Genomic DNA, 14,503 nt, shown 5'->3' with positions numbered 1-14,503 from the left:
CCACAAACATTTGTCTGTCACGGCTGATAAAGCCGCTTTTTCCCAGAACCTGATTTAATACCACAGCAGCTCCCAAAGCTCAACTATGAGAATTTTTAAGGAAATGCAAGCTTCTAATGAGCAAGTTTTAAGCCATGGATTGAGAAATCAAGTTTCACACACCTTATAGGCATGGTTTGTTTCTGAAACTCTGGAAACACACAATGCATTCATGTGTACTTTAAAAATACTACATGGGGCAAACAAAGCCACTAAAGCCTGTTTTATCGATCCGTCTGTCACACTGTTAAAACACAAAATAAAACAAAACAAAAAACCAAACAAAAACTAGGTCACCCTCCAAACACAGAGAAGGTAAGACAAATTACATTGGTATTTTCATAGAATCATCTTCCCTAGCCCTGCCTCACTGGCTGTGGCTGACATCTGTTACTTTAATGCCATTATACACAGCCACCTTACGAATGGTAGGATATGGCTGGAGATGGATCAGGGCAGTCAGTGTCATTCTTAAATGCTTCTGTCTTACAGCACAACACAAGATTTGTAACAGGGTCTTGTTAAAATAAAAAGCATAACAGCAACTACACAATATTCAAATTATTTGGGTTGTTGGTTTTTTTTTTTTTTAAGAAAAAATTGCTGAGCATTTCTTAAGCAGGATAAAGAAGGATGTTACAGAGGCATACAAACAAATCCCAAAAATGATAGCACGACAGCAGTGTTTTCATTAGCAGTCTTACTGCGCTTAACATACATGTTCTGTATGATATATTTGAAACAGTTGCTCTAACTACTCTTAAAAAATAGCCTTCATCAAAAGCGACTGGTGAAAAAATTAGTGGTGATGAGTCAGTAGACACACAGCTTATGACACTGATCTGTCAGAATCAGAAGTCTCCAACAGTGATAATTCCAGTGACAGTGGGACTGAGTAATTCACAGCCAATTTTGCAAACCTTGCCATTACTAACAAGCGCCTCTCCTACCTGCCTGGAACAAGCTTTCTCAAAAGCATGTGGGTAAGGTGAATGCAGAACTAAATTTAGTCACATGATGCTAACATACATGAGAAAATTGGACACATTGTACAAAACTGATTATTAAAATACAAGTTATTTGACTGTCTTAAAACAATCAACCAAACAGAAATCAAAGCAATAGCATCAAGAAAAGCTGATGCTATTTAAAAAAAAAACCCTCGCACAAATCAAATGCAATTATGCATTCAGAAAATACTTTAAAAATTACAACTGAAGGTTACAAGTATTTCCTGAAGATGACCACTTTTTAGAGCTAATTAAATGTTTTTGACAGCTGAAGTCATTAGTAGAAATCTGAATGATGAAACAACTATTTCTAACTTAGTAGTAATCCAAAAATATAAACCACTGCAAAGCAGCTCAGAATTGAATGCAACAATCCAGAGTAACAAGAAAATGTATTAATTTAACTTTAACCTTTAAAAATAAACCTTATCTTTTGAGAAGAAAAAAAAAACAACAAAACTTTCTTACCCAAGCAATTTTCTGAAAAAGATACAAAAGATGCAAAAGTTAACAAAGGAACACAAATGTAGCCTTTCCACACAGGCAATATGCATTCAGAGTAGTAAAGAATCAAACAATTCATCCCACAGGGATGGATTCCTTCTCAGTTTATACATGCAAAAAGTTTTGCATGAGTTTTGTTACATTATTAAGAATAATTCCATCTGTCGTAATGTTAGAAGCACACACCAATTTATCTACAGAACATTGCAAATAGCTTCTTTAGTCTTAGTAACATCAAGTGTGACATTAAGTACTCCAGGTTCTCTTGCTGAGACACTAAACTTCATAACCCACCTACTTCAGGTACTTCTGTACCCCCTCACGCGTTCGAAAAATCAAGCATGGCCGCACAGGAACCCTTAGTTACGAAGCAATAGTCATGCATTTGTGTAAGACTAAAGGGAAAACCTCGATTAGCTCCTTTGAGGACAGAGGCTTCCTTATAAACCTCAGCAGTAGAAAACCCAGAACACAAGAGGAATACCGAACAGAATTTGTACCAGTCAATCATGAGACTTAGCGCTTTTTAAGGGCATTTAATCAAGGATGAAGTACACTTTGGAAATCAGTGCATTCATAGATGTGTGTTGTCCTTTGTTTCTTGGGTAATAAGAGAAATTAGCTTCACTTAAATAAATCTAAAGAGATTACATGTAAAAAAAAATGCTGCTTGCAGCTTAAAGTACAAAACAATGTCTCTCCAAAGTCTGAATACCAGTTGCAATGAAAATTTTCTGCACAGTTGGAAAGATGGCATGAAAAATTTGCTAAAGCTTCAAAGGAATCACATGATGATGGCCTTATATTTTATTTCTCACATCACCAACAAGAAAGTCAGGAGACTTAAGACAGACATTTTCAAGAATGTGGTGAAGAGCTATTTCATGATGGCTACCTAAGGAGACCTACCCAATTTTAAGCAGCGTCTATTAAGGCTAATATTGTTGTAATACAAAAATGGTTCTTCCAACTGCTAAGGATCTCCAAGACCAAAGTCACTTCTTGATTTAAGTAGTAACAGCTAATTAAACAAATACCATGAACTAACTAGCAAAAGATGGAAAGTAAAGAAGCCTTGTCTAAGTTTTCTCAGTTAGCCCTTGGCTCCTTGACTGATTGGGGGTGGAGGAGGACAGGAAACTGGTTAAGCCCAACTCTACTGGTTTTCCATTCTTTGGAGGCATCATGAACACAGACATAACGAGAGAGATGATAGACTACGTGAACAGCTAAAGAAGATGACCTCCTTTACTGCCTCATTTCCTTCTCCAATCAATTTTGGGGTATCTGTTGAGAAAAAAGATTAGAATAGGCTTATCCAACAGATCTATACCTTTACAATCTAGTACCTCTCTCTCCTGTATTATAACTGCTTCATCACACATGCCTGCACACACACGCCAGCCTTACGATGGGAAAGAAAGTGGGAAGGCTTGGAGAACTGCTTACAAGATGACTGGCTCTGTTTTAGGTGGCCTTCAGAGTTTTCTTTTCTACACTGGTTTGGGGAAAAAGCTTTCAGCTGCTCTTAACAATATAAAGAGTAAAACTAGAAAATCCTTAAAATTAACCATGTTAACTATCGACTTCTTAGTATTTTAAATAGAATATTTTAGCCAAGATTTTTTTAAATTTTTATTCCAATCACTTTCTTTAGGAAAAATGAAGAAAAAAATATCATTATTCTGAATAATAAATCCCCTCTGTGACTAATGTCACCACCTAAATCAACAATCCAAAAATCTCCAAACATGCAAGAGAAAAATACTGGAAAAAAATATAAGTAGTATAGAAGACACTTCTTGTGCAAACCAGAAATATGTTCATTTTCTGGTGCAGTCCTTCAAGTCCATGAAGCTAAAATAGTAGCCAAGCTCAGCTGAAAAAAAAAAAATTCCCACCTTATTTTTCAATCATTGTAGTTTAAGGACTAAAAAATAAACTAAGAAATGAAATTAAGAATGTTTATTAGTGAAAACATTCATTTTTTACTTCATAATATATAAGGTGATACAAAACACCAAGAACACTGGCACTAAACCTCTCATGAAATCACTTGCAAAAGTTCCATTAGCTTGAGGGATTTTCTCCTGTCATTATACAGGCACATTAGATCCAGCTTTTCCACAGAGAGAAAACATGGCTGGGGTTTTGTTTTATGTCAGGTTTCAACTCACTGGGCCAAAGTTAACAATAGAAATAAATTGCTATGAAATTCAATCCATGTAATTATACTATGTATTTGTTTGTTAAAGAATTATCATATATATAAAAATCAATTAGAACTATTACATGCACACAAATCATACATAAACAAATCTAAGGCAGTAAAATTATTTTTTCATACTCAACTGAGTGCAAATGGCCATGAAACACCTTAAAACACTTTTAGTCTAAGATTTTTACTGCTCTCTTTGTACTTATTCTTTCATTACCTACTAAAAAATTTACAGCGCAGCAGCCCACATCTGTCACAGGAGTCAATCTGATCACTAGTCCTCCCTAGAGATGGAAAAATGTAACAACCCAGACAATGGACACCAGGAGCAGCATCCTCCCTTATCGCCAACTCATTGTCACATTCTTAAAACAGAGCAACGTTTCCTGAGACCACAGGCATACGGACAAGGTCTCTGGAAGTTACTCCTAGGCTATAAACTGCAGAATAGATTAGAGGATACAAACTCACCAGGAGTGCTAAGATACCACACAGGATTTAGCCGAAGTGGCGGGGGGGAGTTCAGTAGGACCTAGCTTCCCTGAGCCATTTCAGACACCCTTGCATCACAAGGGTACAAGTTACTCCTGGGGGAGATTCCGATTAGACAGAAGAGGAAACTTTTCACAGTGAGAGCAATCAGCCATTGGAATAATCTCCCCAGGGAAGTGGTGGATTGGACACTTTTAAGACTCATCTGGACGGGGTGCTGGGCCATCATGTGTAGACCGTGCTTTTGCCAAGAAAGGATAGACCAGATGATCCTTGGGGTCCCTTCCAACCTGGTATTCTATGATGCTATGATACCCAGAGCCCTGCACTGCAGAGGCTGATACAGTCAGAAAGACTGACTTAATCTTAGGGTAAAACCTCTTTGTTTTGCACACAGTGACTTAGGGGCAGGCTGCGTGGACTCTCTGGTTTGAGAGATAAAGTTTTAGGCTCCCTCAGGAAGACCTTCTGGAAGGTGGACCTTTCTTCTACCAGTTACCGTGTCAGACTCATGAGAAAACAAAGTTGACGTCTTGAAAATTTCCAAGCAATACACACATCCTGGGAGGGTCTCAGAAAGGATGTTCCCGGTTTCCTGTAGCGCCAGGCATATCTGGGCAGAGACCAGAGGGCACGTAGGGCCGGCAGGAAGCCACCGGGCCGAGGACAGGATAAGGCAAAGGAAGGCTGGCAAAGGAAAGAGCTGAGCCAACACAACAACAATGCCTTCTCAAAACAGGCAGGGAGAACAACAGGCGTTCATGGGCTTGAAATCTCCTCGCTCTCAAACTGGGATCATCATCTGGTAAGATACGTGACAGGTATAGGAAGCATTTAGGAGCATATAGGAACAGGTATATGCTTCCATACAGGAAGCATTAACTAAGTGTGAGAAACAGGAGTGAGCAAGCCGTACATGAGAAGCAGCAGTGAATGATTTGCTTCGCCAAATCAACACAACTATAGTTCTTGGCAAATACAAGCCAGCACACAACCTGTTAACATTCAACATCCCCTTCCTCTCCAGTCGTATTACAGCGTTAGTCACTTTCTGAACTTATTTCCTAAAATAAAAGTAACGACATTTAAGGACCTTACTGATTGGCACCTGAAATATTTTTGAGACTTCAGTGGGGTAAAACACAAAGGATTATTTTTTTTATTTTGATAAGTATTTCTTATCCTAAAAGAAGTTCTTTCATGTGCAACATTTGACAAACAAATTTAGTTACACCATTAATATTTAAAAGGAAATATTCTCAGCGCAATGCTGAAAGCATCTGAAGATTCAGCTTCATAATTTATTAAAAAAAAAAATCTTAAAAGGCCATGAATGTATTTTCACTGCAAACAGCTGCTCTTAAGGCTACAGAACTAAAACTTACTAGGATGTAAAACACGACACATCATTACCTCAGATTTCAACAGTAAAGATCTAATTAATAGCATAATTTTAAAAAAGAAAGCATTTCTTTTATTTATCAATTGCAAGATAAGATGTCAATCTAAATCATTGCTTTCTACTTTGCCATAGTGACCACAAGTCCACCCTGCTGAACAGAAAAATGCCGTTATATACAGAACATAAGAATCAGATGTACAACAATACTCAGCTTTGCCTAAGACCTATTAAATTTGAAGTAAAATAAATAACGTGTAGATGACTTGGTTATGGTTTATTGGTTTTGAGTAAACACTTGGGGGAGAATTAAAAGGCAAACAACTAAGAGAAAATGACCGATCCAGTCTCTTGCTTTCAGAAAGTATTTCGGCTTATTTAATCCTTGACTTAACCCTAGAGAATTCAAATTACAGCCTTTTTATTTGTTGTGGTGGTTTTTTGGCAGTACTTCAACCTAACTTAACATTGCTACATTACATTCCTTTATGACTGAAACTGATGTCAGAAATTAATGATTTACAACAATATCAGAAATCAAGTCAAGCAATACTTGGTACCATTAAGTTGAATTTAAGAACCTTATCAGTTTCCACACCTGAAATTATCAATTCATTTTCTTAATAAATCTTTCTTCAAGTATGTGTATTAACACAAAAACATGGGATTACATTCCACAATACAATATAAGCTCACATTTCTCGATGTTGATATGGGCAAAGGTTATTTTAACAATTACTCTGACATTGTACAATTACACAGTTCTCAATACATCTATGCCAAGACATCTTTAAAGGAGGTATTAATTGTAGATTAATTGGAGAAACCAAATTTTTTAAGATCACCAAGAATGGGTTATTTTCTTGAAATAAATTTAAAATAATATCTTCAAAGTAAATGTTCTTCATCTAAGTACTTTAGAAAACCATTAACTCTCTCTGAACACCAACCATTCTGTTGATTCCATTATTCTGAACAAAACTCATGGGAGTCATATCATGGGAGTCATACACCAGGTTGGCGACTACATAAGAATTTCTCTGAAGTTTCTGTACAGTTTATTAGTTATGTGGGTTTTTTTAAATTTCCCAGAAATTCAGTGATCCTTTCCACAGTTATGAAAGTTTTGCTGAAAATCATTGCAAAAAATTTACTTCCAACTTATCTAGAGAATAACTGTCTGACTATAACTACATGCCACCTACAACTGTGTCTCTTGGGGTACTTGTTATTTTTATGTTAAAGTGAAAATCTTTGGAATGAAAGGTACGAAAATCTGCAGAAGACCTGAAGAACAAAGCTGATTTTACATATTCTTCACCCTCACACTATAAACCTAAATCCTGCCTCTAAGTAATCCTCTCTTCAGAAGAAATTCTGACAAACATACTTGACTGGCGTATGCTATGCATAAAGTGTTCAGTTACTTTGACATTTTTCACAAAAAATAAACCTTTGCATTATTACAATTACTGTCTAAATTCAACTGGGACCTTTTTATAGCCTGTCTTCTCCCACAGAAAAGCCTACAAGCTTATTCACCTAAAGCAGACTACATGGTACAACTACACTTGCAACTGAACTTGTTTGTATTTGTGTGGATGATGCTTTCCCCATTGTTTAAATGGCTACGTTTGCATTTTTAGGAGCATCCTAAACAAACACTATTCCTCTTCAAGTAAATAGTACGTCATGTAGAAGCGGTCTTGCTAGTTTTTATATGACCGTTTTGATAGAACAACATTTTATTTACATTTGATGCCTTTTTTTCAGAATAACAAATTGCTATACTTTCCTATCAGGAGGAAAAATCCTCCTCTGACATTGCAAGAATTGTAAGCATCAAGTGAAGGACATAGGCTTCCTCATTTTATTTTATTTCAGATTTTTTTTCCAATTTATATTTAGAGGAAGCACACATACCCCCAAGTGCTCTAGGTACCCTCTGGATCAGTTTCACAGTACATGTCTCCAAACTCAAGCTGCTCCAAAGGAAGAGCACAGAGCTTTATGACAAGAAGCCCCCTCAGAAGTATAACACTCTTTAGAGTGTCACCAGTTCAACCTCCCCATCTTTCCCAGGACAGCCAAGAGAGAAAGTCCCACCAGGAGGCTGGCACCAGGTCTCTACAGGGTGGGGAAATTGGAACATGCCCCTCAAGTCAGACCAGCATATAGTGATCACTGAGTATTTCTTTCTCCCTGACACTGAGTATGTTCTAGATTTTGAAGCCAACACATCTAAGAACTGTAAAATACAGGATCAAGGCCACACTGGCTCTCCAAGCTGAAGTTCAGGAAGATTTCCTCCCCAGAATCACGAATTATGAAGCGCAATCCTCCAATGCCAAACACCAGACCTCTACGTTGCTGACCGGGATCCTGACAAACTATGGCAACACACGTCAAGTTGCTGTGCTGCACATTACTTGCTGAATTTTCAAACATCAGATCTAGTACATGGCAGATAAAACCCTGAAAATACTACAATTCAAACATAAATTAGTTTTTTCAAATCTATTGAGCGCTTCTTCAGACAAAAAATGACAATATGTAGTACCAGGAGTGTTCAGCTGTAAACGTGAAAACTGTTGGCAATTGCACCTCCCGTCAGCATCCATTCCAGTCTTACCTGGTAGATATCAGAAAGGCTGCTGCTTCCTGAGTCACTAGTGATGCTACATCCTGAGTGACTGGATGAAACGTGGGTCACCTGTGGGTGGAGACTGTCAGTAAGGTGCAGCTTTGTGAAATCTGCAGGAAGCTATAGGTGGAGCAGAAAAAGCATCATTACAATTTGAGGTAAATACACAGCAAAGTGAATTAAAATCATTTCTGTCCCACTTTACTCTCTGCCAGTACCAAGTGTATTAAGGAAACCATTGGGGCTTGAGAACGCAGCATAAAAGTTTTGAGTGTTGCAGGTTTTTAATTCATGCAGAGGTCAGCAAAATACCACCAAATTGCTACAAATATGAGAGATTTAAAAAAAAACCCACCATACATTGACACCCAGTGAGGCAATAATCCTTATGCACAAACTCTTCAGAATCTTGCAATGGGGTTTGGATCAAATTAAGGTGCTGATGAATGCTGTGCTAGTTTCTAGATCAATGGTTTCCTGCAGAATGGGATTAACAGCGAGTAAAGTCACATACTCTTTAAAAAAAAAAAACAACAAAAAACCACAAACCAAAAAACCCACCAACAACCAAGTACTGCTCTGGATTTGGCAAACTTTTGCATCTGAAGTTGAGAAAGTATATTATAGACAAGTAAAATCCAAGGCACAGGACTACCCGTTATGCTTTAAGTCACATAGGAAATGTGGGAAGATGGACACAACTGCAAAGAGCTACAACCCTGAAATGAGTTTGCTCCCATGCGTTGCTGAAGAATGAATCGAGACAGTATATTTGATCTTTTAACAATCATCCACCAAGACTTACGATGTATATTTTTACTATTGTTTTATGCACACAGCTCAGATGCAAATCTGTAAGGACTGTAATCATTGCCAGATTGCAGAAAGTGAACACTGATAAAGGAAAATACTTGCTCTCAGAAGAAGTATTTAAATGCTATTTCAGGAGCAAATTACCCCTCTCCCCAAGAGGCTTGCATCCCACCGCTAGTTAATAAAAGTATGTTAATGTATCAATTTTGGTATGCAATAAATGCCTCAATTATTAAAAAAACCCCAACCTTGCTTTTGTTGTTGTTGTTTCAAGGTAGATACCCTCTATGGAGGTGCATTTGTACTGAGGATGTCATATACAGTGTGTCAGTTATGAATACTACTTTGACACTATTACCATTCTCCCTGGATGGAAATGAAACTAAGAGCTCATTCAGCATTAAGATATAATAGGTCAATCAGTATAAGAGGTTATGAAACAAGTAATCTGCAAGTCACAAGAGAGCATGATTGAGAAAATGATTAGCTCCATACGGTTAAAGGTACTGAATGAATTTTACTGCTGTTTGCTTGGTTTAAGTCTGTTTATGGAACATGCCCTGAAAGAACCTTGGCTTTAGGATTTGTGGTGAAGGCACAGACAACTGGAAACCTTACTCTTATTTACGATGACTGGCATTTCCTATTCTAATACACCTGGAAAGGATTTCTTCTTTATCAAAACATGACTGCATCTAGCGATAGCAAAAATGGCTACATTCTAAGCAATGCTTTCTCAATATTTTACCTGAAAGAGGGGTTAAAAAGAGAACCAGACATTAACAATCCTAAAATGCTTCAATAAGCCCAGAGCTAGAGTTGATCTTCATATACCAATCAGCAAAGAAAGGGCAATTAACAAAAGCAATACTCTAATACATACAGCCATGGATGCTGCCTCCAGAAAAATCTAATTATGCTCTCCACTGCTGATGATATACCAGGAGGAGAAAATACAGTATGAAGGAGGGCATTAGCTATAGTATCTGTTATCTCTGCTACTTCCCTTTTCAATCTCCAAGTTTGAATTAGCACAAAACTGAACAGTATTTACTGATATTCGGGCCATTATATCCATTTTTGATCATGATTTGAATCATTATACAAATAAGTATATGTTCCATAGGTGGAATATATATATATATACTATATAGTAAATGAACCACCATAGCTTTTGCAATGTGTTGATGAATATTCCTGAAAGTACAATTTCTTAGAAATAAAACAGTCCAGGTTTATTTGCAAGTAGAAATCCTATGTATTATTTTAAGATACATGCACAAATCACCTAAGATTTGCACATTTAATGATAGTTCAAAGCTATAATATTTTGCGAGCTTTACATTTTACAAAGGAATAATCATTTCAATCACAAATAAATATTAACTCCATAGGGAGGTGTATGGCAACACAGTCTTGTACCCAGCCAAACACGTTCAGTTTCTCACAGTGCCCTGCGAAAATCTCCATGTCATTAACAATTGCATTTATTTTTTACCAATGCAATAACAATTCTTAAGAACCTTACATCAAAGCAAATCCGGTTAGTATGTTAAAAAATAAAATCAAGCTACATTTAATATAATGACTCCGCTTAGTGTTTTAAATGAACAGCAAGGATTTGTGTTTTGTTACTACACAGGCAATAGGAAGAGGCAGGGGATTCCACAATAACCGATGAAAGACACTGCAAATAAAAGCAAGCCTTTTGAATTTTTTTGGGCTGTAGACAATCAGCTGAATGTTTAGTGATTACTGGTTTCAGAATAACTCCTCAAGTCAAAGCCACGCTGCACGAGCTGGACTTGCCAAGTGGTGACAGCAGCAGATCAGAAGCAGGCATTTTACTTAGGGCAACCTAACTAGTCACTTTGATCCTAATCAAATGGGACTATTCACAAGCAGAAAGCACATGCTCACATCTTTGCAGAATACTACATCTCTGTGCTACATGCCCGAAAGTGGCATCCAGTTCGACCGCTCTGTCCCCAAATAAGTTAAGGTGAGAAGTTGTACGAGGGGGGAAAAAAAAAAAATACAAAAATTCATTAAGCTGAAACATTCACATTGTGAGCTCAATGAAAACTGTGTGTGAGAAATACATGCATTTCTTTCTTAGTCACATACTGCTATTTAAAATATTTAATGTACAGAGTTGTACACAATGGGGAAAAAAGGAAAAGCACTGATGACAATGATGAACCGCATATGCTTTTCTTCTGCGTAAGAGGCTCCACTTGTCTCTCCCAGAGCACAATGTTTGGTAAATGGATTTTGGTAAGCCGAGCGCTGAAATGCAATGTTTAGCGCCCTCAGTAGTGCCAGCAACCAGCACAAAGTTGTCTGCCCCAAACCAGGCTATTTACATCTAATGTCTTACTTGCAGTGGAACATATCAGAAAACAACATAATGAAACTGTGCTATTGTGTCCAGTGAAAAAATGGCTAGGAACATCATTTCTGCTTTTGGGAAACGTAAGACCATTAACTTTACTACAACAGGTATATTTGCTGTGCTACTGAATATCAATTCATTATGAAATGGGTAAGCACTCAGTGCTTGTATTCAGCTATTGTTCCATTCAACAGTTTCGTATTGACTTTAGTATTTAGTGTCACAGTAAAAATAAAGGTTTTAATATAATGTTTTAAAGTGTGTACAGGCTAGATATATAACACATGCCTTATCCTCCAGATCACGCAGCAATATGAAAAAGTCTAAGGACATACCCTTTGCCACAGTAACATCAGCTATAACAAACTAAAGACACCACCAATGGCATCAGAACCAAAGAGACTTTTTAATGTTGTCTCGAATTCTCATTAAATTATTGTCCCTGCCCATGGTGTGTGGGGGGGTGGAATTAGATGATCTTTAAGGTCCTTTCCAACCTAAACCATTCCATGATTCTATGGCTCGTTCTAACGAGTCATTCAAAGTAATATGGAACAAAATCAACTTGTGCATTCTCCGTAACAGGCATTTATTTTTCTGTGACAACACTAAACTACAGCTTTGCTGAAGCCAGCAACTACAATATTTCTTAACTTAGTTACTGAACACTTGGAGCCAAAGCATCAAAATGAACTAACAGACAGAGTGAAAACATGCCAGTGTAATTTAGAAAAAGAAATGCATGAGTCTTAAGGAAACATAGTTTCATTACACTACATTAAACAATTAATAGTAATTAAAAGGGTCAAATAACTGTCCTCATAACCTATTTTCAGGACAAACTTCCTAAGTGAGAAAACGTTAAGGCTGAATATGCATAGAACTAATGAAGTATGACATAACAGGGGAAAAAAGTTTTTAAAACAAAACAGGAACGAATAAAATAGTTACCACCAAAGTCCTAATCTTAATTTGACAGAGGTCAAACAGTATTTTATAAATATGCATACAGCTTTTAAGTGTGTATGCGTAAGTGTACGTACCCTCACTTAAACAGTTTACACACACGTAAAGAAACCACAGGAAAAATAGTACACCTGGGAACTCTGTGCTTTTACTTCTTGAGAGCCATAAAACAAATGAAAACTCGAACAATTATGTGAAACTATCTTAAGAACAAAGAGGTATCTCCATTTTAAACTGTACAATACCTTAAACCCTATCACATCTTCCTATCTTAAAAGCAGCATTTTATTACTTCCACCCTCAAAGTGAGTCACCGCTTTATGCATGCAAAGCTAACAATTACTTTGCTCTGAATATGTTCCTCCTATTTTAAGAACATCATGATTTTCTCCTACCCTACAGCGTGCCTTTCAGTATAACAAAAGGCAATGAATATACGTGCTACTACATCTGGAACTGTGCTGGGCTTCTCCTCTTTCTTAGTCTCTTGGCCAAATGCTTGAGCTCCTCTGAATTCCATGCAACTTCTATTCAAGAAATTATTGGGCTCATCCTACTAACAAAGTATTATTTTTATTTTTATTTTTTTAGCTTTAGTATGTTTTCAGAATATTTACTAGACAAGAAATTTACATCTTCAGTTATATCATAAAAGGCATGAAAGCAGCAAAATGTGAGTGAAATGATATAAAAATCCTTTCTTCATTTAAATAGCATTCCTCTATGGGTTTTTTGTTGTGGTTTTTTTTTTGGTTTTTTTTTTCAGGGGGTTATTTTTAATAAATGCAGTTATATGTGAAAACAAGTGTACAAATGCACCAATGGGAAAGATATACACACAAATATAATTCTAAAATAAAAGAGGAATGCCGGTTGGAGAGCTCCAATATACCATTCATTTCAGAGCAAACATATCAGTAAGCTTTTTATAAACAAGGCCTTCTACTGAACGCCATTCAGCACTTTATGAAAGATTTATAAAGTCTGCAAAGTGACTGAAGCACATCTGCAGAAAGACAGAATTTAAGAGAGCAAAGGTGTAACATTCTGTTATGCAATTCCTGATGAATGATCTGATAGGTAATTAGCTGCCACTGAGATAGGCCAAGCAAGTACGGTAGACATAAGACAACACAAAATATCACCTTTATAAAATATTTCCACTTTCTGAAATTAAAGAAACACAAGCAAGCATTGATTCTTCTGCCTCTGACCACATGCATCTCAGTGCTTATTCTGTAGTACCCTTTTACTAATAAAATAAGCCACCATAATGAAAAAAAAAAAAGTTGTTTATTTCTTTTATAGATGATGAATTTAGTCCAACAAATCTAAACAAATAAATGACAACAAAGTTATTTTGGTATTCTCTATCTTTTTCTAAAGGAAGAGCAACAGCAGCCAAATAAATACTATGCCTTAGTCTTTACCTTTCTTTTTCCCACCAACATAGAAATTTTGACATGTTTATTGCACTACAAGAGTCTAGATCACCAACCTGGTATTTTTCAGCATCCTATCAATTCAGTAACATTTTATTTCACTATTTTATGTAAATGTTAATTTTTATATTAGATGTTTGTAAGTCTGTTGTATGTTTAAGGATATACCCAGATTTATGATATTTAATGACTGGAGGAAGAAATACTTCTAATAATGGTGGGTATTCATCAACATGCTATTTCAACATAATTCTTTCACTAACCAACAGAGACATCGAGGAAAACATTTTTATGGTTCAGTGATTTAAAACACAGAAGTCAATGTAAGTAATTACAGAATAATAAAGTAATTTCTATCGATTCTGTCTACAGACATGATGCAGGCTGACATGTCCAGTGCAGAGTTAAATTTAAAGTAAAAGTTTAAACTATATACAGTTTGAATTTGGATGCAATTCCCATGGAAGCAGCATTTCCTTGTACTTAAGGGTGGGATGGAAAACATTAAGAAGTTTCTATGTATTTTCTCTGAAAACTTCATTTTTTGGAGTTAAATAAAACCTTTGATTTCAATTATGTCT

The 14,503-nt window shown here is 36.4% G+C and overlaps 1 protein-coding gene across 1 annotated transcript in view; it reads right to left on the bottom strand.

Annotated features, from left to right (window-relative positions):
* Positions 1 to 14,503, bottom strand: part of RAPGEF2 (Rap guanine nucleotide exchange factor (GEF) 2) — a 68,666-nt gene that overhangs the window by 38,493 nt on the left and 15,670 nt on the right. Inside the window, exon 2 of the mRNA XM_009893721.1 lies at positions 8,295 to 8,426. Within this exon, the coding sequence (XP_009892023.1) occupies positions 8,295 to 8,426 (132 nt within the window). The remainder of the gene's footprint in view (positions 1 to 8,294; positions 8,427 to 14,503) is intronic.

Source organism: Charadrius vociferus, unplaced genomic scaffold (genome assembly GCF_000708025.1).
Source record: "Charadrius vociferus isolate BGI_N301 unplaced genomic scaffold, ASM70802v2 scaffold59, whole genome shotgun sequence".
NCBI lineage: Eukaryota > Metazoa > Chordata > Aves > Charadriiformes > Charadriidae > Charadrius > Charadrius vociferus.
Note: the sequence above shows the minus strand (reverse complement) of the source record. Positions and strands in the feature narration are given on the sequence as shown.